We start from the raw sequence: 27,897 nt of genomic DNA on the forward strand, positions 1-27,897 counted from the left end.
GCATTATTGCAATTCTCTCTTACTGCTGTCACTCTAAAGTGATTTTGCTAATTAATTGAAGATTGGCCAGGAAGGAGGGTAGAGGTCATAAATGTGAGGATTACTGATAATTGTGGTGTTTAAAAAAAAAAAGTACCAACGAGATAAAAAAAAACCCTCAATGTTGTATCTTTAATAACATACCTGATTTAGGCTTAGAATTTTTTCCATCTTCTGAAGTTGGCTGAACTTCGTTATTCTTATTAGTTTCTGATCCTTTATTTTCCAACTGAGGAAAAAACCCAACATTATCAAATATTACACATTATGCATTTTTTTGGGGTTCTTTTAAACTTACCTATACATCAAATGTTGATAGAAACAAGTGCAAATAACAGTCATAGAATGTTAAGTACTGGAAGGAACCTGAAATTTAACAAAAATCTAGTTCAAATTCTTTGTTGTACATAAAGGCGAAGAATATGAAGCTGGAGATGTGTCTAATTGAGTTTACAATCTAGCTGGACAAAGAGAAGACATACAAATAATTCTATTATGGAGTATACTATAAGGTCAAAAAGAAGGTAAAAAGGAAGGACTATGAGAGTTCAAAGAAAGAAAATATCATTTTTACACAGGAAAGGGGGTAACAGAGTAACACTAAAGAAGACCTCAAAGAAGTCTTTATATACCTTTATATAGCTGAACTGAACTGAATCTAGTCTTAATAAAATATAGATTTGGAGGAAGATCCATTTTAGAAGAGAACACAACTGTGAGTTACACAGTTTGCCTAGAAATGAGTTATATGAATAATAATAATAGGCAATACAAACAGAAAAGCTGACACCAGATATTATAAAAAAACCTGAATACTAGCTAAGGAATTTGGATGTAATTTACTAAGCAATGATGAGCCACTTTAAATATTAGGAATGATGATCATAGCTGTGCTTTGGAAAGATTAAATTAGTATATATGTAAGTGAGAGTTAATGAAGGAATGAACTAAAATGACAGCAATGAAACTCCAGAAGTTGAAAGTTTGCCGCCCAAAAAAACAGGAGAAAATGTGCTTTCCACCTCTTTTTTCAGAAGGGAAACACTTGGATGGATGTGGAACACTTATCTATACTGTTGAGATCCAGCTGATAGGCTGTTTAGTCTTGCTGAAATGCCTCCCACCACCACCCCTGCTTCCTCTCAATTGTGTTATAAGGAAAGCCAGGATAAAGGCAAAGCATTAGGAAATTAAGATGATATAAAAAAGAACTAACAATAAAAAAAATTAATGGAAATAGGAGTCACCAAAGAGAAGAAATTAATGAAACTTGCCAACTGATTGGACAATGGGAAATTTTAAAGTGGGAAGAAATAATCAATGACTAAAATTTTAAAATAACTTCAGATAAAAGTTTAATCTTTTTAAAAACATCTTAAACCTTTTTATTTTGGAAATATTTTCAATATGATTACACATCTTTCATATTTAAGAGAAATAAAGAGTTTGGTCATTACCTACACACAGATCACAATCTCTTCTAGAGCTTGGTAGACAATTTGAAAGTTACTGTTGATGCAAAATTCATCAAATACCAGGCAATCTGATGATTAGCCCCTCTGAACTGAGTCCTTCTCCCTTGGAAGTACCTGCCAGAAATCATACTGTATGGCACAACTTTTGAAAACTCAGAGCCATTTACATGTCAAGATGAGGCAATAAAGTAAGATTTCCTTTTTTGATTAACTTGAAATGATCATCATAAACAATTATGTAAAGGATAATCTTGAAGGCTGAGGTACAGTAGGGCCGTCTATCCCTTTGCAGAATGGTTTTCCTTCTTTGTCATACAATGTCATTTTATCTACTACTCACTATTTATTTTGCCATTTCTATACCTGCCATGATGATCTCTTTTTCTTCAACTTTTCAGCATGGCCTGTAGTACAGCTTTTACACCCACTAATGAAAAATGTATATTTATCTTCTGGACAGTAAATGGACCATTCATATCTTTAAATACTCCTAACTTCAAGTTTTTTTGGGTTTTTTTCCTTGCACTACAGAAGTACTTAAACTTTGAAAGTTGGGATTTTTATTTTTAGAAGTACTTTTGAAGAAAAAATGGGTTGCCTTAAGAGTTCTACATGCTAGATAAGTTTGACATTATTATTCTAACTCCAAAATAAATAGAACGTATTTTTATTCATTTATGATTATATACATAAAAGAAAATTTATATTTTTTAATGTGCTCTTATTAAATATTTGTTGCAAAGCATTTTGGATCTGCTCTATTTTTGCTCAATACTGTTATTTTTCATTAACTGTAGTTACTGTCCTAAGTGAAAAACCACAGTAAATCAAATGTTGTTCAGCGGAATTACAGGAAACTCTGTGGGCTAATCAACTTTCAGAGTTCCTGGAGTTTTGTGGTAAGTTTCTCAATCTTAGAAAGATGAGAACCTGGGCTAAATGTGTAATTTATATAAGACAGAAGTAGTAAAGAATCAAAAGGAGAAGCACATATACTAAATATACACGTAAAAAGGTCCCTTCCAGAAATGAGATCATATGACTAAGTAATATGAGAACATATTCATAATGTGGTTTTAAGAGCCATGGAGTGTCTAACATAAATTATCAGTTATTTTATACACACATACACTTCCATATACAAAATATATTTACATATTATATAATATAAACAAAACTGTTTTGTTGGTATTTAATTTGAAAAAGATCAACAGTAGTTAGTTCTGTGAAGATCCAGACAGTCAATATAATTGTACACATACATGCCAACATTCACACGATAAAAATTACTTTAGTATGCTTTTCCTTGGCCATCCCTAGATCATTAAGTGTTAGAATAAAAATAAATAAAATAATAAAAAATAATCTGGAACTAATTCTCAGAAAGTAGATTCACTTACTTTAAAACTTACATGTATTGCTAAAAAAAAAAAAAAGATTATAAAAATGAAGACGAGGGATATTTTTGCCTACCTAAGAGATTGTATGGTATAAAAAATACTAAATTTGTAATCTGAAGATATGAATTTAAATTACAGGCTGTTACTTATGACTTCTGTGACTTTGGGGAATGACTTTGGGGAAATCTGTTTTGTTCTCGAGCTACAATTTCCTCATTTCCAAAATGAAAGTGACCTTGACTAGATGATCCTTCTAAGGTCTCTTCCAACTCTAAAAACCTATAAACCTTTGAGTATTATTTAAGACTAGTTTTCCATTCTTACCTAGCCTTCAAGTACGAAGGCCACTCATGGCCTAACCCCATTGTTAATCCACATGGAGGCTTTACTCTTCTTCATTCTTTCTGTCTCCTTGAACTCTATATCCAGGAACTCACTATATGTTGGTACTAAACTTAAGTGAGTATAACCAATTGAATTTAATCCTCTTGCAGTTCAGAACTCCTAAATTTAAGCAATCTACCTGCCTCAGCCTCCCTCAATAGCAGGGACTTACAAGCATGTGCCATCTTACCAGATCCTTATGACCATAACATGGTAATTAAAAATCATCCTCATCTGGTCACTCAAAAACCTCTTTTTAATTATATTGTTAGCTCAGCAAAAGTTATTATATTAAAAAGTTAATTTCCTTAAACAGTCTACAATTCTGATTTCATTCATTTAAACTTGCTTATTATATCTCCATGTCAGTCCAAACTATTGACATTTCACATATGCTGTTAGGAAATCTAGCGTGTTAATAAAAGGAATTATGAAGGAACATGGTTTCCAGAAAAACATACTTATAACACTTATATTGTGCCATAAGTTTAAACAGTACTTTCCTGCCAATAATTCTGTAAAGCAGTTTAGGTATCATTTTACAGATGAGTAAACTGAGGATCAGAGATAATAAATTTCTTGCCAAGGATCATTTAGGTGCTGGAGCCAAGTCTTTTGATTCAAAATAGTGCTTCATGCTCCTCTCTACCAAGAAATTGTTCAGAAGTATGGAAATTATATATTTACATCTGTGGTATATGTGAAGCTTTTTCAAAGCTCCTCCTTCAAAATCCCAAATTTAATTAGGAGATTGTCCAATATCTAACTACATTTTCATATTTATATTTATCACGTAAGTTTCAAAGGAACAATCATGCCTAAAAGTTTTTACCCAGAACTTTAATATCTTCATTAGAATTATTATATTTTATTAGAAAACAAAATGCTTTTTTAAAATGACAGTAACAATTTCACTGCTTACTAGTTATCAGGTTATTATTTCAGAAATTTTTTTATAACTATGGGTCCTGAGCAATATTAACTAAAACTTACTTTTGTATTACTGATGTAATCTGTGGGATTCATCTGCACAGAGCTAGTGAAAAGCTGCAAGACCAAATGAGACATTGTAAGTTTAAAAAGTATTCAATATTATGTTCAGTCATGATTTTCAAAAAATCTCAACAGGCAGAAGTCTTGCAAGGTAAAGAGATGTGACCCTCCACCATAAATTCATTAACAGGAATATTTCCTAGAGAAAATTTTGAGATGAGAGTAAAAACAAGAAAAAAAGTAAACAAAAGAGAGCCATATACCAGATGGCAAAGAAATTTGCCATATATTGTATGGAATTTTACTTTCTATTGAAAGGAATATTCCTCTTTCTGATTTTATGGGTTTTGCTAAGAAACTGGAAAGTAATCTGGAGATACCCAAGACAAAAAATGCTAATGTTCATCACTCTTAAACTTTTTCTTCTTTTTCTTCTACCCTCCAACTTAATCCCCTCTCCCTCTGCGTTTTCTCTCATTATTCAAATTTCTCAATGACATTTGCCCTCCTAGATTGCAGCCAGGACTAAAATAGTCTGTTTTGGAGTACTCAGTAGCCTCCAATAGGTTTTGACTGAAGAAGCTGAAGAAAGAGTTAACAAGTAACATTTGCTTCCAATAACAAAAATACTTTTTTTTAAAAAACATGGTAGAAATATGTTAAATCCAATATATGCATACATATTTATACAGTTACTGTAACGCTAACAAATATACTTTTACAAAAATCTCCCAGTATGGCTCTCCTCTGCTTGCTGTCACAAGAAATCATAAATTCTTACTAAACTGGACTCTGATAGCATGCTCTAGTGGGTTTCCCACTCAAGATACACATATTTTGCAACTCAAATAGAAATTTATTCATTCCAAAAGTATTTGGTATTAAAACTATTAAATAAAAAAGCTGCATATATGAAAGAACTAGGTAATATAAGACAAGACAAGATTCATGAGGGAGGAGAACAGGAAGGCTTTAAAACAGGAAGAGAGGAAAGTTAATTTGAATTTGGACAAGGACAGAACTGGGGGAAGGGAAGAGAATAAAAATAGGTGCAGGGGTATAAATGGGAACAACAAGTTTTAGGGAAAGCAAGAAAACTAGTCATTTGAAGCAGAAGGTTTGATCTGATAAGTACTGACTGATAAACAAGGGGGTTGGGACTTAATTATTTTTCTAGGAAAGTTTAAGGAAACTTTTGTGCTTCAAATATACTTAGAAGAAGGGTCAGATTTTGTTTCCTTGAGTGAACAAGGGAAAATTACATTATTTCTTCTAGGATTATATCCTGGAAGCAAGGTGCAGTTAATAGAGGTGGTAGAGTAGACAAATTCAGAGTAAAAAAATGGTACTTCGGGTAGGAGAAGGTCACTCAATCAATAAACATTTATTAAACACTTACAATGTAAAACAAGTACCATACTAAATTATAGGTATATAAAAGCAAAAGGCAGATACTGTTTTTCAAGGAACTTACAGTGTAATAGAAAACAAATGCAAACAACTCTGAGCAAAGCCACAAACAAGACTACTAAAAATTAGCAAAAGGAAGAAAGTAGAACTACAGAAGATTGGGAAAGGATTTCTATAACCGGGGAGAGATTAACTAACACTTGAAGGAAGCAAGGTGAAGAGAAGAGTTGGAAATGAGGGTGGGGGAGAGAAGTCTAGGCAAGAAGGCAGCCAGTGAAAATGCTGGAATCAGGAGATGATGGAGTAGCCTATACAAAGAACAGCAAAAAGACTAACATCACTGAGTAAATGGACAGGCTTTGGCAACAGGGAAAGTATGAGGAATTGAGGATAACCTAGGTTGCCAGCTTTGGTGACTGCAAGGATGATGGTATCCTCTTCAACAGCAGTAAGGAAGTCAGGAAGAGGGAGGGTGTGTGAGGAGAAGATAATTCGGACACTTTGTCTACAGATCATTGAATATGAGATGTCCAATAAGCATCTGGAGGTGCACAATTGAGGTCAGCAGAGAGATTAGCAAGTAGATTTGGGAACCCTGAGCAAAAATGATGACTGAATCATGGCCGTTGATGAGCTGGCCAGGAGAAGAGAGCCAGCCCACACCACACTGTGGTACACCTGTAGTTAGTAGACATGGACGGGATGAAGGTTTAACAAAGAAGATTGAAAAGGAACACTAGCCAACGAATCAAGAACAGGTATTATCTTGAAAATCTAGAGTGAAGAGAACATCTAGGAGAAGGAGGTGATCAACTGATGTTAGAGATTGTGGAGTGGTCAAGGAGGATTAGGAAGACCATTAGAGAATATCATTAATTTTGTAGTTTCACTGTAATGACCAATGCACAGAGAAGAAAAAAGTAGAAGCACGTACTGTAGGTGGTCTTTTCAAGAAATATTTAGTAGCAAAAAGGAGAGAAAGAGATGGGATGGATATGTCAAGTGAGGTGTTCTGAGGATAGGAAAAGGCATGAGCTTGTCTATAAGCAGGAAAGAGGCATCCAGAGGACAGGAAAAGATTCAAGAGAAGTAAGAGAGTTCGTGTAATATAGAGGAAAATATGAATGACATAATAACTGTTAACATTTTTACAATCCACTATTTTCCTTACAATAATCCAGTGAAATGGGTAACAAATATTATTAACCCACTTTGCAGTTGAGGAAAATGCAGACTTAAGGATATTAAGACTTTCCCTGTAGTAGTCACTTAATTAGTTAGGTGCCAGAGATAAGTCTTGGACCCAAATCGAACACTAAATTCAGCACCTTTTTCACTACAACAAGGCAAGAGTAATGAGTATTCAATAACGCAATGGCAATGGGAAGGGAAAAAAAACTGATGCAATTAACATTTTGAAAGATAATTCTCAAGAATTGGTGACGCATTAACTAAAGACAATGAAGGAAAACTTTAAAGATGATGTTAGGGATCTTCTGAAAGATAGCACAACAGTAAGAAGTCAAGGAGAGCTTTGCTTAAATTCCTTCAATCATTTAGAAATGATATCCAACCCTCTTTCCTGCTTTATCAAAAAGAAAGTAAAATCAGAAAATAAAAATCACCAGGAGAAAGGGCAAACTTTTCTATATAGCTATCATTGACTAAGAGAAAACACTGATTTCTTACCTCAGAGTCCCAGAACAAACCTGTAATACATTTCTCATCCATTACCTGCAAGATTCCAGGGTGGTAGGGCTAGAGGGGCTTTCATTGTCTCCCTTTTCCCTACTAATTTTCGGTCAAAGGGTTCACAAATTATTGAGTTTTTCTTCCATTACAGAACCCCTATAGGCCAATCAGATCCAGAGCTACCTAAAAAGATGTCACTCAATCACATGAAGACCCCAGATAGGTAAGAGGAAATCTCCTCACTAATCTACCCCATGAAATCACCCTTGTTCCTCAATCTCCATACTTTCTCTACATCTCTACTTTCCATACTAGGCTTGAGTTGAAAGAAGTCTCCATCCTTTGCACAACTACATGCAGCTTTTTCAAAGTTCTGGGAAGCCACATGCAAGCTAATACAACTTTGAGGTACCAGCACAAAACCAACAAACTGACAAAAATTATTATTAATTTTGGGAATCAATGCGAGTGGTGCTGTGAAAAAAGGCTCATTCATCTGCTGGTGAAAACGCATTATCAGTAGAATCATTTTGAGGAGGCATGTAATAGTATACAATAAAAAGTTACAAAATAATAATACTCTCTGACTCAGTATTTCCCATTTCTGGGAATATACTCTGAAGTGCATTATCAAAAACAAAACAAAAAAAGCCTTCTGTTTCAAAGGTTTTCTACAGTATCATTACTTACAATTAAGAAAAAAATATGAAGCAATCTAAGTGTCCAAAAATGGAGCAAAAACTGAGACCAGAATGGGGGGGAATGGAAATAATCAAACTATAAAAATTTGTGTTAGAGTGGCTGCAGGAAGAGAAGTATGCTATACTGCTGGTGAAGTAATGGACAATCTTGAAAATCAATTGGGAATTTTATAAGTCAAAACATTACACACACATACACAAATACTTTGATCTAATCATACTACTACTATTGGACAGATACTTAAAGGTTAATGTGAAGAAAGAAAAATCTTACATACATCAAAAAGTATTGTGGTACTAAAACAAAAAAACGAAAATGGAAAGATGTCTACTGGCTGAGGAATGGGTGAACAAACAGGAATATGAATATAACTGGAATTATTGTTAATACACCTTAAGAAATTATTAATATTAATACACCTGAAGAAATCATAAATATGAGAAATTTAAAGAAACATGGGATTCTTCTATGAAGTAATGGAGAGTGGAAAATAAAGGCAGAACCAAGAGAAAAATGTATGTTTAGGACACTTCAGGAAAAATACCTCCTTCCACACAGTAATGAGACAGAATCTATGGATGCATAATGTGGTACACATTGTCAATACTGGAAACCGTCAATTAGTTTTATTTATTTGGTAATATTTTGTTACTGCTAAAATGAAGGATTCAAAGAAGCAATGGAAGACAGATTAAAGGAAAATTTTTGGTGTAAAAAAATAAATCAAATTATTTTATTAAGTAAAAGGAATAGTTAAATTTTGCAACATTAACAATGTATTACTATGATGAAATTATATCAACGAATATGTAGAAAAAAAGGAAATCAGTAAAGAACTTTATGTAATAAAATGAAAAAACAGTTCAAAAATACAGCAGAATTTCAGTATTGGAGAGGACCAACTAAGTCCAATTTATATCCTAAAAAGAATATTCACAATAACAGTTGTTTGACAACTGAGAAGTGATCAAATCTAACACTGGCTCTGAAGAGCTCTAGGGAGAGGCAATGCAGCCCAACCCAATTTCAGACACCGTAGATCTGTAGTTATTACCATGTTTTTGACTGAAAACCTTCAGCTTCCACTCAACTTTCCCTTTGAGGGACAAATGGAACAAATCTAGTCTCTCTTCTATGTAATAGTCCTTCAAATACTGGAAGAAGAGATATTCACTATCAGTCTTCTCTTTTCTAGGCTAAATATTCCCAATTCTTCCAACCCATCTTTATGTAGCATGGACACATTGAGTCATTTCACTTGAGTTACTCTTCGTAACCCCATCTGGAGCTTTCTTGGCAAAGCTACTGGAGTGGTTTGCCACATTTCTTCATCCAGTTCATTTTACAGATGAAGAAACTGAGGCAAACAGGGTTAAATGAATTACCCAAGGTCATATAGCTACAATAGCTACAATCCTGTAGCATTACACTATTCCTTTTAAGCTAAGACAGCTATAGTAAAATACATTACTTCAGATGTGATCTGATCAGTGCATAGTACAGAAAACTATCATCTTCTTCCTAAAAGTTGTTCCTCTTTTACCATGGTCCAAAAGGGAATTAGCTTTCCAGCTTGCCATATAACACTGCTGATTTCCTACTGATTGATCTTATGGTCCACACTAAAACTTTCTTCCTTTTTTCAAACACAATGACTTTTCCTTCCTGTAATTGTGAAGTTAACTTTTTGAACTCAAGGATTGGACTTTATATTCATCTCTACTGAAGCAAATTTAGAGGAGACAGTGTTTAATTAAGTGATGAACATAATAATTTGAAATGATGGCAAATCATCCAAAAAGCAAAATCCTAGGAAAGAGCTGAAATGCTATGGTAGACTGGATTTTTAAATGAGACATCAATGTTAATAGCCTCATAATGAGGAATGTTGAACACTCAATGAATACCAATCTAAAGACATGCAAGTCTGAGCAAGACTTTAAAATGAAAAATGGAAATGGACAGAGAAGGAGAGCACTCCAGGCATATATCTACCAATCCAAATATCACAGAGAGGATAATTATTGGGAGAAGAGAATAGTAATTAATAGCAATAATGATGACTCTACATAAGTATAGAATATGTAAAAAAAAATTTAGGAAGATGGGAAAGTTGATGTAAGACTTCAGTAGTTATGGCTGTTGGTCAATTTTCTTGTTATGTCATCTGTGATTTTTCTTATATTTTTGGAATACCCCTCAGACAATCCTGAAAAAAATGATGCCTAAGTGCTTTTAAAATTGTCATATCACCTTCATCATGATTTATTCTGTGTAAATCTGCTCATGTCCAGTTAACCTTCTCTTATCTTCCACTTTTTATGTGCCATTTTCACTTTTCATGTAATCTATGTAGTTCCATTATGCTTAATAATGAAGCTAGAGCTCAATAAGAAACCCTGACAACTATGATGTTCCTTTTACAGCTATTATTTGTCAATATCCTAGAATCACAAATAAATGCTCTTGGAATGATGTGGATTAGTTTCTTCATATGACAAACTTTCTAATAGACTTTTTTCCTTTTCTATACTTTTCATCATTTTATTGGGACATACTGCTTATAGTCTTCCATGATCCATTACCATCATTCCATCAGGTACATAATGTTTTGCCAATGAGTTGGTTCCAAGGGTGTATTGGAGCCAGTTTATACCAGCTTGTGAATATTGATTGTTAAATTTTCAGAATGACATACACCTAAGAAATCAACAAATACTATAAAATCAGGGCTTGAGTTATTGTTTTGTCCAGTCTTGAGGAAGTTCTTTAAAGCAAATTAAAACATAAATATATGTATTTCCCCCACTATTTTGCTAACCACAGAAGATGTCAATCTGCATTGTTAATGAAGTTTCTTCAATGAAGGTTTTCTACAGCAATTAAATTATAGGTCTGGACCAATAACAACAACAAACAAAATCTAAAGTCAGAGAATATGAATAGTTTTCAAAATGAGAATTACAAACTATTAATAACTATATGAAATAATGATCAAAATTTATATAGAGAGAAATACAAATTAAACTAATTCGGGCTTCATCTCATACCTATATTGCAAATATGAAAAAGATAGACAACATCAGTTTTAGAAAAATTATGGAAAGACAGACATCCTAGTATATTGCACGTTTAACTGTGCAAAATTGGTCAAAACTTTCTGCAAAACAACTTGAAATTTTGTAAGAAAAGTTAGTGAACAGTTAGTTCATTAACTTCTTATTCAACAGCCCCACTACTGAGACAAATAATCCTTCTAAGGAAGGTAGAAAGGACCCATATTTACCAAAACACTTTCTGTGGCAGTAGCCAGAAGCTGAAAAGAAATGGGTATCTGTTGATTAAAAAAAGGTAAATTATGGAATGTTAATGTAATAAGAATATTTTTACTTTAAGAAATCATGAAAATGAGGAATTCAAAGAAACATGGAAGATTTTATAAGTACGAAAGGGAGAGTGACAGGGAAATGATTGGTTATAGTATACAAAAAACATCACTTATTTTTAAGAAAAAGCACTTAACATAAGATTAAGTGTCCATTAAAAAACAAATAAAAAAATCCAATCTTTTATCTGTTATATAGCTTGTCAGGCCCAAATAATTTATTACTTAATGGTCATCCTCCAGGTGACAAACCTTATTATACTTGGCTGTTGTTTGGAATTCAAATAGTTTCTTACTAATTTCTTGTTCACGTATTTTTTTTTCTTTCTTCCAGGTTAATTTTTTTTTAAAAAAGACAGAATCTTGAGTTCCACTGGTATAGTCTACACCCCCAAGGATGCCCTCACATAAAGGGGCATCAAAGAGGAATCATTACAGTGATGATCAAATTTAATAGATTAAAAACTATGTACTTTTTTTTTTTTTTTTTTAAAGAGATTACACAAGTACAGGGGAAAGAATTTGCATGGCTAAACATAGGGTTTACGTGAAAAAGTGATAGGTTTTTAGAGGACAAGCACAACGTAAATCACTAGGGAGACAATGTTGCTGAAAAAGCCATACAAGATTACATAAATAGAAGCAGTGCCCACAGAATGAGGAAAACAATCGCACTACAAAATGCACAGAACATATCTCAAAAATTATGTTTAGTTCTAGGCTTCACATTTTAGAAGTTCCTTGAAAAATTGGAACATGTTTAGAAGAGAGAATAACCAGAATAGGAAGAGAGGATTCAAAACCATGCCATCTGAGACTTAACTGCAAAACCCGTAGATTTTTCCCCTGCCAAAAAGACTTGTGGAAGCTATAATGACTGTTCAAGCATCTGGAAGTCTACCAAATACAATAGGAGTTCTGCTTGGTCCAATCAAACAGAATTAGAAGCATTAAGTAAAAACTAAGAACTAAAACTTTGTGAAAATGCAACGTGCTATCTTAAAGGGAATAGTTATACATCACTACAGTCATGCATGTCTGAAGATACAAGAAAAATTACCAGTGTGGAGATATAAAGATGGAAAGAAAAGATATAGAAGTAAGATTCTTAAGGACTTTGAAGGCTAGAGACCATGGGGAAAAAATAAGATGCAAGCCTTAAAGAATCAAACCTTAGGCTCTTTGTGCTAAAAAAACAATCAAGTCTAACTTCATTTTACTTATTAGGAGACTGAGGCTCAACTAAGACTTCTTCAGTCATCTAACCAATTAAGAGTAGAGAAATGGGAAGGAGAGAATGAAAAAAATGCTTGTTAGATGACAGTGCTCATGTTAAAAGACACTAATAGTTCATTAGTGGAAGCAAAATCATCTGCTAGGAATGGGAATGTTTTGGGGCAACTAGGTGGCACAGTGGTTAGAGTACCAGCCCTGAACTGAGAGAACTGAGAACTCAGAGGGCCTGAGTTCAAATCTCGCCTCAGACACTTAGCTGTGTGACCCTGGGCAAGTCACTTAATTCCAATTGCCTTAGCAAAAAACAAAAACAAACAAACAAACAAAACAAAACCTTGTTTCAAGGGGGGTAAATTAGAAAACTGCAGTGAAGAATGTAGGAGGGCAACAAGAGAGAAACAGAAATATTAACAATGCAACATCTGGAACTAATGCCTTAGATGTCCAAGTTTTGTTATTTTCCAGTAGCATTCTAGAATGTGGCCCTTTGGATAGGAAGCTGATACAAATTGAGGATGATAAGCAGAAATTGAGATAAAGAAAAAAAGTTATATACAGAAGTCCTTGAACTGACTACTACGATTCTTTGGAGATGATGTTCAAGTCAAATGTCAGATTCTGAAAAGAAGCAGAGAAAAGCAAAGAAAAAAAACAGATAAAGGGTAATAAAATAACTATCTGAAATCAATATTGGAACAAGTAACAGGTTGACCTTGCTCTCCAACAGAAGGCTAAGATGGATGGAGAATAGCATTCAATTAGAAAGAATATTTGGGAGGACAGTATCATTAGGGTGAAGGTAGGTTTCATTTGTAGCAGAGAGTAGAGAGACAAGAAAAATTATTTAGGATAAAAGAAGAGTTTGCTCACAGTGGTGGAAAGGGTAAAAGGCATAAGATCAGAGAGCTTGGCTACATTAAGTGTGCATAAATGGACATTATGGGTAAAGAAGAATGAAGGAATACAAAGAAGTTTACACAAGGATAGAGTTAAAAATAAAGGAGCTTTGTAAAAAAAGAAAATTTAGAAATCAGTCATCTGTGGAGAGATGGGAAGGGAAAGGAAAGACAATGGCCCCCGGGTGTATTGAGGAATCATATTTAGAAATGCAACAGAACTTTAAAGTCACATTTTTATAAAAGGAGCACTTCTATTTAAAATAGAAATATATTTTACATACCTACCTACCTACATATATATAAATACTTAATCCTAGTTGGTCAAGTCCCCTACTTATTCTTATTCATATCACAGTAAGTTCAGACATGATCCAAATTTAACAGTATTATTGATTAAAGTTCAAATATTGCTACTGAAGTTAAAATTCACCTCAATTGCTACTCCAGGAACACCCTGCTCTAAATGTCCTCAGTACACACTGATAAAGTGTCTATGGGAATTCCTTTCAAAGACTACCATTAGAATTTTTAAAAGAAGGAAAAATCACATAGGATACAAAAACAAACAACCCCCCCAAAAAAACTACAAAAATTTTAATTTCTGTTCATACTTTTGATAAATCAACAAATATATCTGAAAAGGAAAGGATATACAATACACTTACATCCACTAGCAGATCTGGGTCTATGCTAAATTGTCTTCCTGAAAGCATAGCTTGGAAGTCTTCTAAACTGCAGTCAATACTGTCAAGATAATCCAACAGCTCAACCCTGGAGAAAGAATAAGAATGAAATATTTTACCTTGTTAGATGTGTCTGTGTTTATGTTTAAAATGATTTTTTAAATCCCACAACTACCTGTCCAGGTAAAAGTATTATTTTTCAGAATTAGCATATCAAACTACTGATTCCATTAAAAAACTAAAACACAGGGGCAACTATGTGGCGCAGTGAATAGAGTACCAGCCCTGAAGTTAGGAGGATCTGAATTCAAATGTGACCTCAGACACTTAACACTTCCTAGCTGTGAGACCTCAATTGCCTCAGCAAAAAAACAAAACAAAAAACAAAAAATCCTCAGACTGTTAGTTAAATATTAAAGTACTAATTTGGAATACTCTAATTCATCTCTACTCTATTTCATCTCTAATTCATACTCTAATTCATCTTTTCTCCTCCAAGTCTTTTTTTAAAATGTTATAACTTGATATCTGTTATATGTTTCATTCTTACCTATTCTGCAAGATGGCCATGTCCATTCTAATAAAAGTTATGTCAAGGACCTTGTGAATTGTTATATATATCTTGAGGGCACTCAAATGTTAGGTGATAAAAATTTTTTTTGAAGAAATAAGAGGAGCTACAGGCATAGAGCAAAACAAAAAGATCTATGTTTTGGGAATGATCATATCACTCTGCTTGGAGCCAACCCTGTACACAAAGGAAGTTTTTACACAGCTGGAACCATTAGCTGGACTAGAAGCTAAGGAAAAATCACACTAGTGAATTTGCCAATTTAAGTCTTGACCTATTATACTAAAATTCCTAAAATCTGTAAGCTATAAACATTTTAAAAAAAGGAAACAAACTTGACAAACTCTTTTCCAGCTAAAAATTAATTGTCCTCCTTTTAAAACCCTTTCCTCTATAACACATCTCTAATATTCTGAATGTGGTGAGTAAAAGATAAAATGACTAAGAAAACAAAGATTTGATCTTCCAAGCATATTGATTTATTAGGCAATACAGGTCAATTGCTTAACAAAACGGAACCAGATTTCCACACAGCTGGACTCAAATACAGGTGAAGAAACAGATTTTTAACATATTAAAAACAATCAAGTAAGGCCAAATTGATTTAAAATATATATATATATCATTAAGTAATCTAATTTCTAACTGAATGAGAGATTAGGGATTTTTCAAGTTTAGGAGGGAAAGAGATAATTCACTGTATTCAGAAAAGGAATCTGAAAACTCCCAAAATGTCAATAAACAATCAAAAGGAAAATGGAAACAATAGCTGTGGATGACCTAGCCACATCTAAATGAAGCAAATTGTCAACTTTATCATAAAATTTCTGTTTTTTTTTTAAATTTCAGAAATCTAAAAACAGGAGCTATCTGAAAAGAATCAAATATATAAAATGTTCTTTGAATGTAAATAACCTCAATGAGTCAAGACCATGAAAAAAGAAAACATTTAACAATTAAGACATATTTACTTTAACCAAAAAAAAAAAAAATTGGCGAGATTTAGTAAATCTGGAATTAGAAACTCATCCTCAATTTTTAAGTATTTTTTTCAGAAGTTGTAGGAAAACTCAATTACAAAAATTAATCTCTGTCAAAAAGCAAAAAACACCACAAAACTTAGCATCACGAATTAAGAGACAAGAAAATTAAAAATTATCTAGTGTAATATGCTCACTAAAATTAGGAAACTGAAGGTCAGAGAGGGGGTTTTGCCTGAGGTCACACAAATATTAAGAGTTAGAGCCACGATTTGAAGTCTGGTCCTCTGATTCCAAGTTTATAATTCTTTTCACGTTTTGTGATGAGGCTAGACAACATCTTACACACACAAAATGGGCAGAGATGATTTAAAAGAAAAAAAAAAGCATTTACAAGCATATCTTCAGAAAAAAGCTATATATTAAACAGGTCAAAGAAGAATTTAGCAAACTGGACACAAATATTCTTCAGTAAATAAGTCAATTTTCCAAGGACTGAAGAAAGAAAAAATTGAATGGACTGAAAATAAAATACTTCTGTAGAACTCTACTAGGTCAGAGTTAAATACAGAAACAATAATTTAACTAATCAAGCTCAAAATTAGTATTCAAAATAACATCACTCACTTTCCTAAAAGATTGATGTTTTCATTCAGAATAGAATCCATCATGGAGACAGGATCTTCTGAAGTCAGAGCAGATGAGTTGTTTACTTGGACAGCATTAGACATGAGCGAGCTGCCACTCTCAATGACAGAACTCTCATGGTCAGTGATTGGAACACTGGTTGGGTCACTACTTTTGTCCCCACCCTGAATAACTGTAGCATAATCATCTTCATTGTCGTCTTCTACAATGACAATATCAGGGTACTGGCTACAGCTATTCCATGAATAGAAAAAAAGAGAAAGAAATAGTTATATTCTTTTTCCTAAAGTTTCTATTCCTAATTGTAAATTGCCATATACTTAATATTGACAGAATGTAGAATTTAGATTTAAAAATCAGAGAACACAGTGATATAGGATACTATTAGAAAAGGGATCTATGTTCTAGAACTGCATTCTAGAATTAAATTATTAAATCATCCTAAACAGTTTTTCCTTCTTATGCTTATGTCAAATTCTGTGATTTGAGGTTCAGTACTTAGTTCACTACTTAGTCAAATCTAACACTATTTACAACTTAGTAGCAGATAACAGCTGTCATAAGCTTGGAGATTATAATTTACTTATAGTAATCAAACAAATAAATGTCAAGACTACAGTCCAAACTCAGAGTCTGGTGTTTTAGCACTAGAACCCATCAGTCAAGCCAACTCAGTTTCACTTTAAACTTGTTTGGTTTTTGTTTAAATGAATATAAGTTTCAAAATTTAGATACTATTATAAACTAATGAAAAAATAGTATCAGTTTATTTGAGCTTTAAAAGGCATTCCTTGAATAACAAGTCCTATGACGCTGTCCTCTACCCTTATTTTAAAAATCTTCTTACTTTGAAGTGTCAGATGTAGCATCCTCATTCGTTTCAGGAGTAACTGGAGCATTTTCTTCATCTATATTATCATCAGTGACATCATAAATAATGATGTCTTCTGAAATCTGCTCCCTTGGTTTTAATCCCTCTGTCCTACTATGTGGAACCTATGAAATTGGAAAAGAAAATATGTCTAAGAGCAAGGTTCCAATTTCTAAATCAATTACTGTACCAATAATCAGAAATGAAAGTTCATTACTGTGCAGTAAAAAAATAACAATTGTGATAAAATTCAGAGAAACATGGGAAAATCTGCATAAGTTGATATACAGTAAAGTAATCTGACAATATATACATCTCTAATAAAGGTAGTAACAATTTAAAAAAAATCATTAAAAATGAACTTAAACTCTGAATAACTAAAAAACCATGGTCTTAGAGAACAAATGAAATATCTCTCCCTCCCTCATCTTGGTAGAGAGGTAACTAAATGTCAAATACTTTAACAGATAAACTACAGTTAAAGGTATTTTTGCTAATTGTTTTTATTAGAAGAGGGTTCAATTTGATGGGAGGGGATTTTCAGAAATGACTGATTTAAAATACAAAAAGAAGTCAAAAGTTTAATTCAAAAGAATAGCAAATTACACTGGCATTTATAATGTGTATTGAGGTGGCTAGGAGCTAGGATGAATGCAAAATCCCATCTAAAAAAAATAATCATGCACAGTCTATCAGAAGAAGTAAAGTAAATAAATGAGTAAATATCACTAGATGGTAGTATTAGAAAATTCTACTGTAGTTATTACTACATAGGTCAAAATCTACATCTAAGTAGAACTATAGCTAAAGACACCTCATTTTAATCTGTTAAAAAAAATCCTAATATCTAATCTTAACTCATTTCACATGGTTATTACTGATAGAGAGGAATTATTCTAAGTATTTTGCAGTTTACACTTTAAGCAGTAATTCCAAAGGGTGTTTTAAAGCCACACAATTCAGTTTAAAGAAAGTGGAGTATCTGCCCTCATAATTCATGGTTTCATGATGCTGACTGGCTAATTTAAAAGTGACTATACTAGAAGATCTAACTTAAAGACAAAAATCATAACATAGTTGTTTGTTAATTAAACATTAATTAAAAGAACTAATGTAGAAACATTAAATAATATTTTTTGTTTTTGTTTTTTTGCTGAGGCAATTGGGGGTTAAGTGACTTGCTCAGGGTCACACAGCTAGGAAGTGTTAAATGGCTGAGGCCACATTTGCACTGAAGTCCTACCGACTTCAGAGCTGGTACTCTATCCACTGTGCCACCTAGCTGCCTTCAATAATATTGTTTTTTAAAGTGCAGTAAGTATTATTACAGGATTTAAAAAGAAAAGTTACTTTGTGGTGGTGGTTATTGGCTGGTTCTTTGACAATTTGCTGAAATCTATTTGCCTTTGGAGGTCCATTAGTATTTAAAAGTAGAGGCCTGAAAAAATCAGAAGAAAAATTGATATATTTGGTTAGACAAGCACACAGAAAATAAGGATTGGGTTACTACAGGTATCTATTGTTAATTTATTTCAAAAACCTGCTTAATGGCATTATAAAAAGATAATATTTTCCAAACAAATTAGTAGTGACTTAGTCAAATATTTACAAAGCAACTATAACTCAAATTCAGGCATAATTTTGACTTTTGTAGGAATAACAGCAATGCCTTTCTTTTTTCTCTTTTTCCTTCCTTTCTTTGTCCTTCTACCACATCTTTATCTTGAGCCTGTCAAAAGCAGGTAGTGGTAGTCAATGCTATCACCTAGTCTACTCTTGTCAATCAAGGTAAAAAAAAAAGTTAAATATCAGTGCTTAGCATAAACAGTATAAGTAATAGTAATCTGTTTTGTTAACTCCAGCATAGGCTCTGCTTCTAGTACTCCATTAATTCTGTTCTTCTCAGTTCCTATATAAATTATATAGAAAATATATTTTCTACCTGTTGCTTTGGAGTAGAATGAGTAGAGAAATTTGCATTACTTGTGTGAACTTGTCCCAATACCAAGACAAATTCCAGGGAGCTATAGCAAATACACTATACACTAATTAGTCTGGCAGGATAAAATAGTGGTTCTCTAAGTGTGTTGTAGTGACCCCGAAGGGATACCCAAAGTCAAAACTATTTTTTATAAAAATACTAATGTGTTTAATCTTTAATATGGTAAATATTAAATAGATCTAATCTACATAAAAGCTCCTTGGAGGGAGGGATTGCTCAATAATTTTTAAGAGTATAGACCACAAAATCTAAGAGCTAGTGATAGAAAAAGGTAATAGTTATTCACTTGAATCTAAGATATCTCAGTTCCCCACTCAGAATTTTAGAGGTAAATTCCCATATATGAAGTTAATTACCTGCCTCCCTGCAGGAAACTTACCTTTTGCGTTTTAAACTCACAAGCTGGTTATTCTGAACCAATGTAACAATAAACTGGACAATCTAAAAAGGGAAGCAAGAGTGGGTAGAAGAAAAAAAAAACTTAAATGTATATTATTGGGATTACAATGTCAAAGAAATATTCTCATAATTGCATATAATATATATTAATAACTACTGAAATTTCTAAACAGACTAATGACTGAAAACATTCTGCAAAACACCTATTATGTTTGGTTATTTGTCCTTTGTTATCAAGGAAGACCTAAATGTCATCACAACATTAGAATTAAGTTATAGTGCTGTCTGAATGATCAGACCAGTATGAGTTCAAAATGCTCTATCAAGGTCAAGCACAAACAGTCCATGTAAACTTTAGGGGTAAATTCTCTAAATTTGAACATCTCATATTTCTTTTGAATTACTTCAATTTTGTTTTGCTCATAGAATATAGCACCTCTCTGATAAGTGCAAGCCATACTGGACAGTCTTGTGCCAGGGTCCGTCATGTTGCGCAATCCCAAAATTCTCGAGAGACACTGAGTGTGTCTTTGTATCACTTTTTCTGACCACGATGTGAGCTCTGTGGGAGCTCTCCATAAAATAATCTTTTTGGCAAGCATATATTTGGCATTTGAACAATGTTGCCAGACCATCAGAGTCACACTGTCTGCAGTAGAATTTGAATGCTTGGCAGAGTTTAGTTCGAGAAAATCCTCAGTGTCTAGTATCTTATCCTGCCAGGCATCATATTAAAATTGGAAAACACTTTAACTTTATTCTTATTCTATAGGTCTTTTCTGGTCAGCAATATACCTTCTGTGATATGCTCCAGACAACTTTTGTCCCTTTTTAGGCAGCATCTTAAACTATAGCATCAAACACTAATGCTAACCTTTTCTGAATAAAACATATTAAATATTACAATATAACCAACTCTTCACGTCCTTGCTTTTCTTTTTTTTAATCTTGAAACTCAGCCACTTAATACTTCCTAGCTGTGTGGCCCTGGGCAAGTCACTTAACCCCAACTGCCTCAGCAAAATAACAACAACAAAAAAAACACATTACCTTTCGAATTACTTGCTGCTGTTGTGTTTGTTTTGCCCGTAATTCTGCCACTTCTCGCCAAAGGGATTCATTTTCTCTGTCATTTAAAATAAAGGGACAATCAAAAACCAAAATACCATTAGTTAAAATCATGACTATATTACAGAGCTTATTCATACTTTAATGTAAGCTTTTCAAGAGACTGGGCAGCCCTTGTTCTGAACAGTAGTATAGTTCTGGCAGCTGTCTTGGAACAAACCCAGTGTTACACTTGATAGCTTCACACCGATAGAATCTGCTACCAATGGCAACAGGTATAAAAATATACACTTGAAGTTCAGACCTGCATCCCTAGAGTCCTATGTAATGATCCTTACCCTCCTCCCCCTGTCCAAACAAGTTGGTATTATTACAATATGACTAAAATTTTCTCTGGTCATTGGATAACCAACCAAATGAAAAAGAATAATAGTTCCTAAGAAAAGGACCATGCATAGATCAGATTCACAGAGACCTCATCTCTCTACCTTTCTTAGACTGGATTGGAAGTGGCCATTAATGGGCCTAAACTTATGCTGATCATTGTAGAAGCTTTGACTTGCTCCATTTCCAATGTGGGCTGGTTCACCCCTAGGATTCACTACCTACAGAATGCAGGGGCCTTTAGTTTCCCGAATACTTAAAAGACCAAAATACTTTTATGAGGTATATTCAGTGACACAACAATCCTAGAACTTAATAACAACAAACACTTTCTGTACCAATTCCTTACTGAAATTGTACTATATCCCTTTCAAGTTACATTAGTGACAAAGCTAACAGGGTATCAAAATAACTTATCTATTAAATGCTTCAGTTTTAATTTTCTTACAACTTAAAGAAAGCCAAATTTCTTAATACAGACTAAATATATGTAAGGACTGGAAGAAAATGGAAAGCACAATTTTTGTAGCATCTTTGATTTCTATTGATCAATAAATTTCTAGGTTCTATAATCAGTATATTCATTTGTATTTGTTTATAAAGCAGATAAGAACTGTTTTCAAGACTTATGTGTTGAAAACTGCAATAGCTGATATTAATGAACCATGAAAGCCAAAGCTGAAGTCAAAAGGTACCTCTGAATCACTATATGCAACAGTGTAAAAGTAACTGAATATGGTAAATAAAAGGAACTGAGAGTAATGTATATTTAAAGAGAAAATAGAATCAAATGGGTGATGGATCATAAATACAAAATGAGGTCTATATTTCAGACATGACAAGTGTACTGATTTTTTTTTAATGATATTTCTTACAAGAGAAGAGTCACTGAGTTAACAGTGATATTCAAAAAAAAATTAGTATCAACAAAGCATTTTAAAAGAAAGAAGGTCAATTTAATTACCTCTTAAATAAACAATAGGAATAGTCAAAGGAAGGTCAGGAATAATTGCCTTTTTTTTTTCTGGATGGGGGAGACCTTGAGTGTCTTGCCCAGGTTCTAAGGGCAACAGCCACTAGAGGGCTTGGACCTCTTCTGACCAGCTATAATCTGCTCTATTTCCAACTTGAGCTGGTTCATCCTCAGGAATTACTAGTTACATAGTGCAGGGACCTTTAGTTTCCTGGTTTAGATGAAGAAGCTCCATAGTCATTTATTAATAAGAGGAAAAGTATTCCTTTTGATATGGGCTGAATTTTATCTCCACATACAAATTATTTGTGGGATGTTGGGATCAATGAAGATACCAAGTATTATAATTTTTTTTTTAAATGACACTGAGTTTGAGAATGTACATCTTTGCAAGCGAACATAAAAATAAACATAAAGTAGGACAGTTCTCTTGGGAGTGAGTTCTATTCATTTTGAGTAGCAAGGTCACATTTATAAGTTTTGGGAAGCTTTCAATCCTTCACAATATAAATAGGATGTCTGTACGTTAGAAAAACAGATTGTAATTATCCCTCTGTTTCTTTACGTAAAAACTACTCATATCAATTTTCTAAATATGTTAATCTTCACATACTAATAGTATGACAGTAGAATACTCACTTTTATGTTTGTTCCCAAGAGCAGGAAAACATGTGTACCAATTCATCTATTTTGTTCATTCTACCTCCTTCATGAACACTACTATGAAAATTCAAAACTAAGGACACAGTCTGTTAAGCTCACATACCCAAATGACAAGTATTTTTAGAAATTTTGTTTTACCTTTTCAAAGTAGACAGCCTGGACTCAATGGTTTCTTGTTTGATTTGAACTTTCTGAGCACTACTTATGATTTTAGATAAGTCTTCTTGGCGAATTTTGGTTTCTTCTGGCTTTGAAGAAGAAACCTGCTCAAACAAAACAGTGAAGAAGACAAATATAAATTCTAACTATCTAAATTTTAAGTCTTAGCATTTCTAATTTTATATATATATATAAAATATACATACACACGCACACATATATATATGTATCTATATACATATATATGTATACACAGACACACACAAACACATACATCTTAATAAAGAGGACATGCAAGTTGAGCAGATTATCAAAAAACATTTCCATTTGTCAAATGCAAAAAAAAAATCCAAATTTTATCTTATGATTCAAGGCAGAGATTCTTAACAGTTATTATGTCATGGATCCTTGTAACAATTTAGTCATCCCTATGGGCCCCTATTTTGAATGGGGATAAAATAAAATAATTACAAAAGAAACCCATTATTGATTGCTAATGAAATAGTTATCAAAATATTTTTTAAAGTGGTTCATGGGCCTTTGTTTAAGAACACCAGGTCTAAAGATATTTTTTTTCTGGAAGAAACATCTCAAGGATTCCTTTTTCACCATCTTCTATAGCTTTACTTTCAACTATTCTCCTGACCTCTCCCATTTATTCAGTAAACCTATGCTGTAATAATTACTCAACTACATGCTATGCAATTTGTCTCCAGGCCATGGCACATTAACTTTTTTTTTTTAAATTCTTAGCAAAAATACTCGTCATTCAAAAACAGGTAAAAGTTTTAGTAAACTAAACAAGATCCCGATATTTCCTCTAGAGACATTTATTTCTGACCAGTACTACTACTGCAACAAATAAAAATCTCTTCTACTTCAGGACTTTAAGGTAGAGTTTTTTTTTCTTTCTTTTTTTTTTTGCCCCCCAAACTCCACATGATCTTCAATTGCTCAGAAAGGACCAAAGTTATAACTATGACATTTGCCCTAGAAAGATGTTGGTGGTGGTTATATTAAAATACTTTTAGGTTCCCTTAAAAGGGATGGTAACAGATCACTTGTACAATGCCTTATGATAGGTAATCAGTTATTAAATATAAGCTTTATCATACCAGCAAAGCATTAGGCTTAAAGACTGCATGGAAAACAAAACCTAGAACCAAGTCATAACACAATCTTTTAATACATAGATTAAGAAATTTTGTTGTATCAAATTATAAAAGGGCAGCATTCCAAAAAAAGTTGATTTGCATAGCAGTTACATGGAATATGTTTTCTCACAGAAATAATGATATAAAGAAACAGTAGTTAGGTTTCCCAGTCTGACCCACAAAAGTTTATTTAGGCCACAACATAGTTGAAATACTATATACGTTTTTATAAATGTTTATTTAAAAAAAGATGGAAAAATATTGATACCATACTACTAATTTAACAATTTTAATTATCCTTTTATTACCCTAAATGCTGTGAACTGATAAAATGAATGGCATTCCTATTTATATTTGAAAACCAAGTGGATTAAGCATACTACATTATTTAATTATTAAAATGAATTAGAATAAGAAATAAACAAACAAAAAACCTGAACTGTAACTTACTTTTCTTTTAATGTTCTCTAGCAAATCATCCTGGCCCTGTTTGAAGTATGGGTGCTGAAATTCAACTGGGCCATCTCGTTCTTGCTTTACAATACCAGAATCAACATGAACTACTTTACGGAAACCATCTGAAACACAATTGCACAACCAAGAAGAGTAAAGAAAGCCAAGTCAAAATTCAGTCCTATTGGGTTCAAAGGATTTTTTTTTCCTTTATCAATTCCAGTGAAAAAAACCAAACACTTGATCAAACTACATTCTCCACTCCATACCAAAAAGCTCTCTCTATACTCACACATATTTAACTGCCTCACAAAGCTTGCCATGTTGTTGTGCTTGAAGTACTTAGGAAGAATTTCTTTTGCAAACCGCTGTTCATCCAACACCAGGAAGCTCTGGCCATTCTAAAATGAAGAATACAAATGTCTATTAAGGAAAACCCCTTGTTTTATATGTTCCCACACAGTAGGTAAGAACATGTAAAGTCTAAATACAGTATAGTATTCTTTGGCAACAGTAGACATTGTTAGAAGGTATACAGCAATTTTACTTCCTTCAATAGTTTTAAAAATCTCTGACTTTTTCTGTGTGAATATTCAGACACTTAATATAAATTTTATAATAGCAGCAAAGCATTAGGCTTAAACTGCATGGAAAACAAATATACCCTACTACCCTATTCATTGATACAAATGGGAGCTTCTCTATAATTTAATAAATAGTCCATGAGAACTGTGAACAAAAAATCCACCACCCAGAAATCTGGTAACAAGCTTTTCTAATTTAATTAAAATAGGAATATTGCCTGTTACTTAGTCCATATCCAAACCCTTTTTACCTGAGTTGGACTTGCCAGAAATTTACACTCCAATATCATAGTGCCTGAGAATACAGGTCACTTCCAAGATACAATCAATAAGGTATCAGAATAGGGGTTACTAGTATAACTTCCACTATAATTACTCTATGTTTGTTTCTCCCCCCTCCCAAGTTTTAGCTCTAGTAGGTACTATTCATCATTTTAATATTTTCATATATACCTGTTCTCTCTCAGCCTCTGATTTTCCAGACAGAAGAATCTGTCCTACTGCAGAAGTATCTCCATTGCCTTGACAAAGGAACTGTGGTAGTGTGCAAAAGAAAACTGACTTGGAAGATAGAAAGGACTTCTTTTCAAAGCCCCTTCCTTTCACTTATTACCTGAAGGACTCTCTGGGTCCCATCAGTATAAGAAGGCAACTATATAGATCACTTCCAAAGTCCCTTCTACCTGTACATCTAGGATTCTATGAACCCCTTGAACATTTTACATTCCCATCACTGGATTTTTAATCGTCTGATGCATTTTTAAGGAGTAACTAAAAAGTACACAACTAATTTTTTAACATGCCAAGGACGAAGGAGGATGTTTTGTTTTGTTTCCACTACTCAAATGAAGCCAAATAATTTGTCAACCTTGTCAGTTCAGGACATCTGGTCAATATATTTGAAATAAATTCTGACTTCCTAGGTCAGTATTTTTAGCAAAGGATAAATTCTAAGTTCTAAGGACAATAAATATAGGTGGTTTTCTCTTAAATTCATTAACTGGAATTTATGCTCAATCAAATTTGTGGCTACTTTTCTTTCCCTCTGCACAACTTTTTCAAGTTTGCATTGCATGCACTGAATTTGCATTTCACAATCAAAAAAAGATAGTTTCCTCCAAATTTGGGAGATTTTACCACATAGTCCTTATAACTAAATTATAAAAAAGTTTATTAATAGTAAGTCATAACCACAATAATAATTTGATCTCAATCGTATTCCTACATAATCGTTCTCACTACTATTTATACTTGGTCACTCAGGAGTGAGAATTTGTTTTTACTTTTTTGTGTGTGCTTTTCACCTAGTTTCTGTAGGCTGTAACAAAATAGTTCATCCAATCCCAACCTTAAACACTGTTGGAGAACACAGATTTTAAAAATCTAAACAGATTATACCCATCCCTTGATTACAATTTATTTTAAGCATGTTCGTTTAAGGAACCTTAATGCAACTGAAAAATCTGGGCCCAAGACTCATCTTATTTTGTTATACTTCTGGAGAGATTGACATTAGAGCAAATGACTATGAGTAGCTTAGATAAAGAGATGCAGAGATTTTCCTTCCCATGGGAAAGTGCTGCTTCTAGGCAAAACAATGAAAAAAACACTACCTCAATCAAGTGTGATAATCAATTATCTGTTAATATTTTCCTTTACTCAAAATATTTTTAAAAACTTCCCACCTAGCTACCTAACCAGATTCTTTCACCTTCAATCTCTAAAATTTTTATCACTTACTTGATTTGGGAGAGAAAGGGAAGATTAGGGAGAGATGGAGATTTTCAAAAGTTTATATAAGTTTATTCAGCTATCCTTAGCTCAGATGAAGAGTTTAGGAATGGTACCTAGTTGGTGGTGTGGCTTTTTATTTACAAGATATATGCATGGGTAATTTTTTTTAGCATTGACAATTGCCAAATCTTTTGTTCCAGTTTTTCTCCTCCTTCCCCCCACTCCCTCCCCTAGATGGCAGGTAGACCAATACATGTTAAATATGTTAAAGTTTATGTTAAATACAATATATGTATACATTCTATACAGTTATTTTGCTGCACAAGAAGAATCGGACTTTGAAATAATGTATAATTAACCTGTGAAGGAAATCAAAAATGCAAGTGGACAAAAACAGAGGGATTGGAAATACTATGTAGTGGTTCATGATGTGGAAATGCCTTGATTAAGCAATACTCTTGAGTAATTCAACATTTTTCCAATCTTCTTATTACACTTCACTCCCTTCTACATACTCTACTGTTCAGGGACACTGGCTTTCTTGTTCTTCAAACCCTTCACTCCAACTCCTTTTCAGTGGTTGACCTCCATATTTGGAATGTTTTCTCCTTTACTTCTTGCCTTCCTTCAAGATTCAGCTCAAATCTCACCCTTTTCCAAGGTACCTGTATACAGTCTTTCTTATTGCTAATGTCTTTGCTTCGAGATCAACTCCCACTTATATATACTGTGTATATATTTTGAATGAACACAATTGCTGGCACATTCTCTCTCCCATTCTTTGAGGGCAGGGACTGTTTTTGACTTCCTTTATATTCCTAGCACTTTATACAATACCTGGCAAATGGTAAATAATAATGGTTGTTGAAGATAACAGTCCCTTGAAGGTAATGTTCCATCTCTTGACCCACCTAATTTGTACCATAACTTACTCAAACCTCCCACAAGTAGTTGCT

General features: G+C 33.2%; 1 protein-coding gene across 6 annotated transcripts in view; it reads right to left on the reverse strand.

Moving 5' to 3' along the window:
- The window catches only part of HSF2 (heat shock transcription factor 2), a 63,022-nt gene that overhangs the window by 22,892 nt on the left and 12,233 nt on the right, over positions 1 to 27,897 (reverse strand). For 3 of the 6 annotated variants that reach the window (XR_004233624.1, XR_004233625.1, XM_031964337.1), the window contains exons 2-13: positions 25,661 to 25,741; positions 24,916 to 25,024; positions 24,621 to 24,748; positions 22,996 to 23,120; positions 20,820 to 20,895; positions 19,750 to 19,811; positions 18,719 to 18,806; positions 17,345 to 17,493; positions 16,477 to 16,731; positions 14,281 to 14,386; positions 4,292 to 4,345; positions 184 to 268 (exon numbers count right to left, since the gene is read on the reverse strand). Coding sequence is in view for 4 of the 6 variants with exons in the window: in XM_031964337.1 (XP_031820197.1) it covers positions 184 to 268; positions 4,292 to 4,345; positions 14,281 to 14,386; positions 16,477 to 16,731; positions 17,345 to 17,493; positions 18,719 to 18,806; positions 19,750 to 19,811; positions 20,820 to 20,895; positions 22,996 to 23,120; positions 24,621 to 24,748; positions 24,916 to 25,024; positions 25,661 to 25,741 (1,318 nt within the window). In the remaining 2 variants the exon portion in view is untranslated. The remainder of the gene's footprint in view (positions 1 to 183; positions 269 to 4,291; positions 4,346 to 14,280; positions 14,387 to 16,476; positions 16,732 to 17,344; positions 17,494 to 18,718; positions 18,807 to 19,749; positions 19,812 to 20,819; positions 20,896 to 22,995; positions 23,121 to 24,620; positions 24,749 to 24,915; positions 25,025 to 25,660; positions 25,742 to 27,897) is intronic. The other 3 variants (XM_031964338.1, XM_003769405.4, XM_003769406.4) reach the window with 3 other exon arrangements.

The sequence above is a fragment of the Sarcophilus harrisii genome, chromosome 4, assembly GCF_902635505.1.
Source record: "Sarcophilus harrisii chromosome 4, mSarHar1.11, whole genome shotgun sequence".
NCBI classification, from domain to species: Eukaryota; Metazoa; Chordata; class Mammalia; order Dasyuromorphia; family Dasyuridae; genus Sarcophilus; species Sarcophilus harrisii.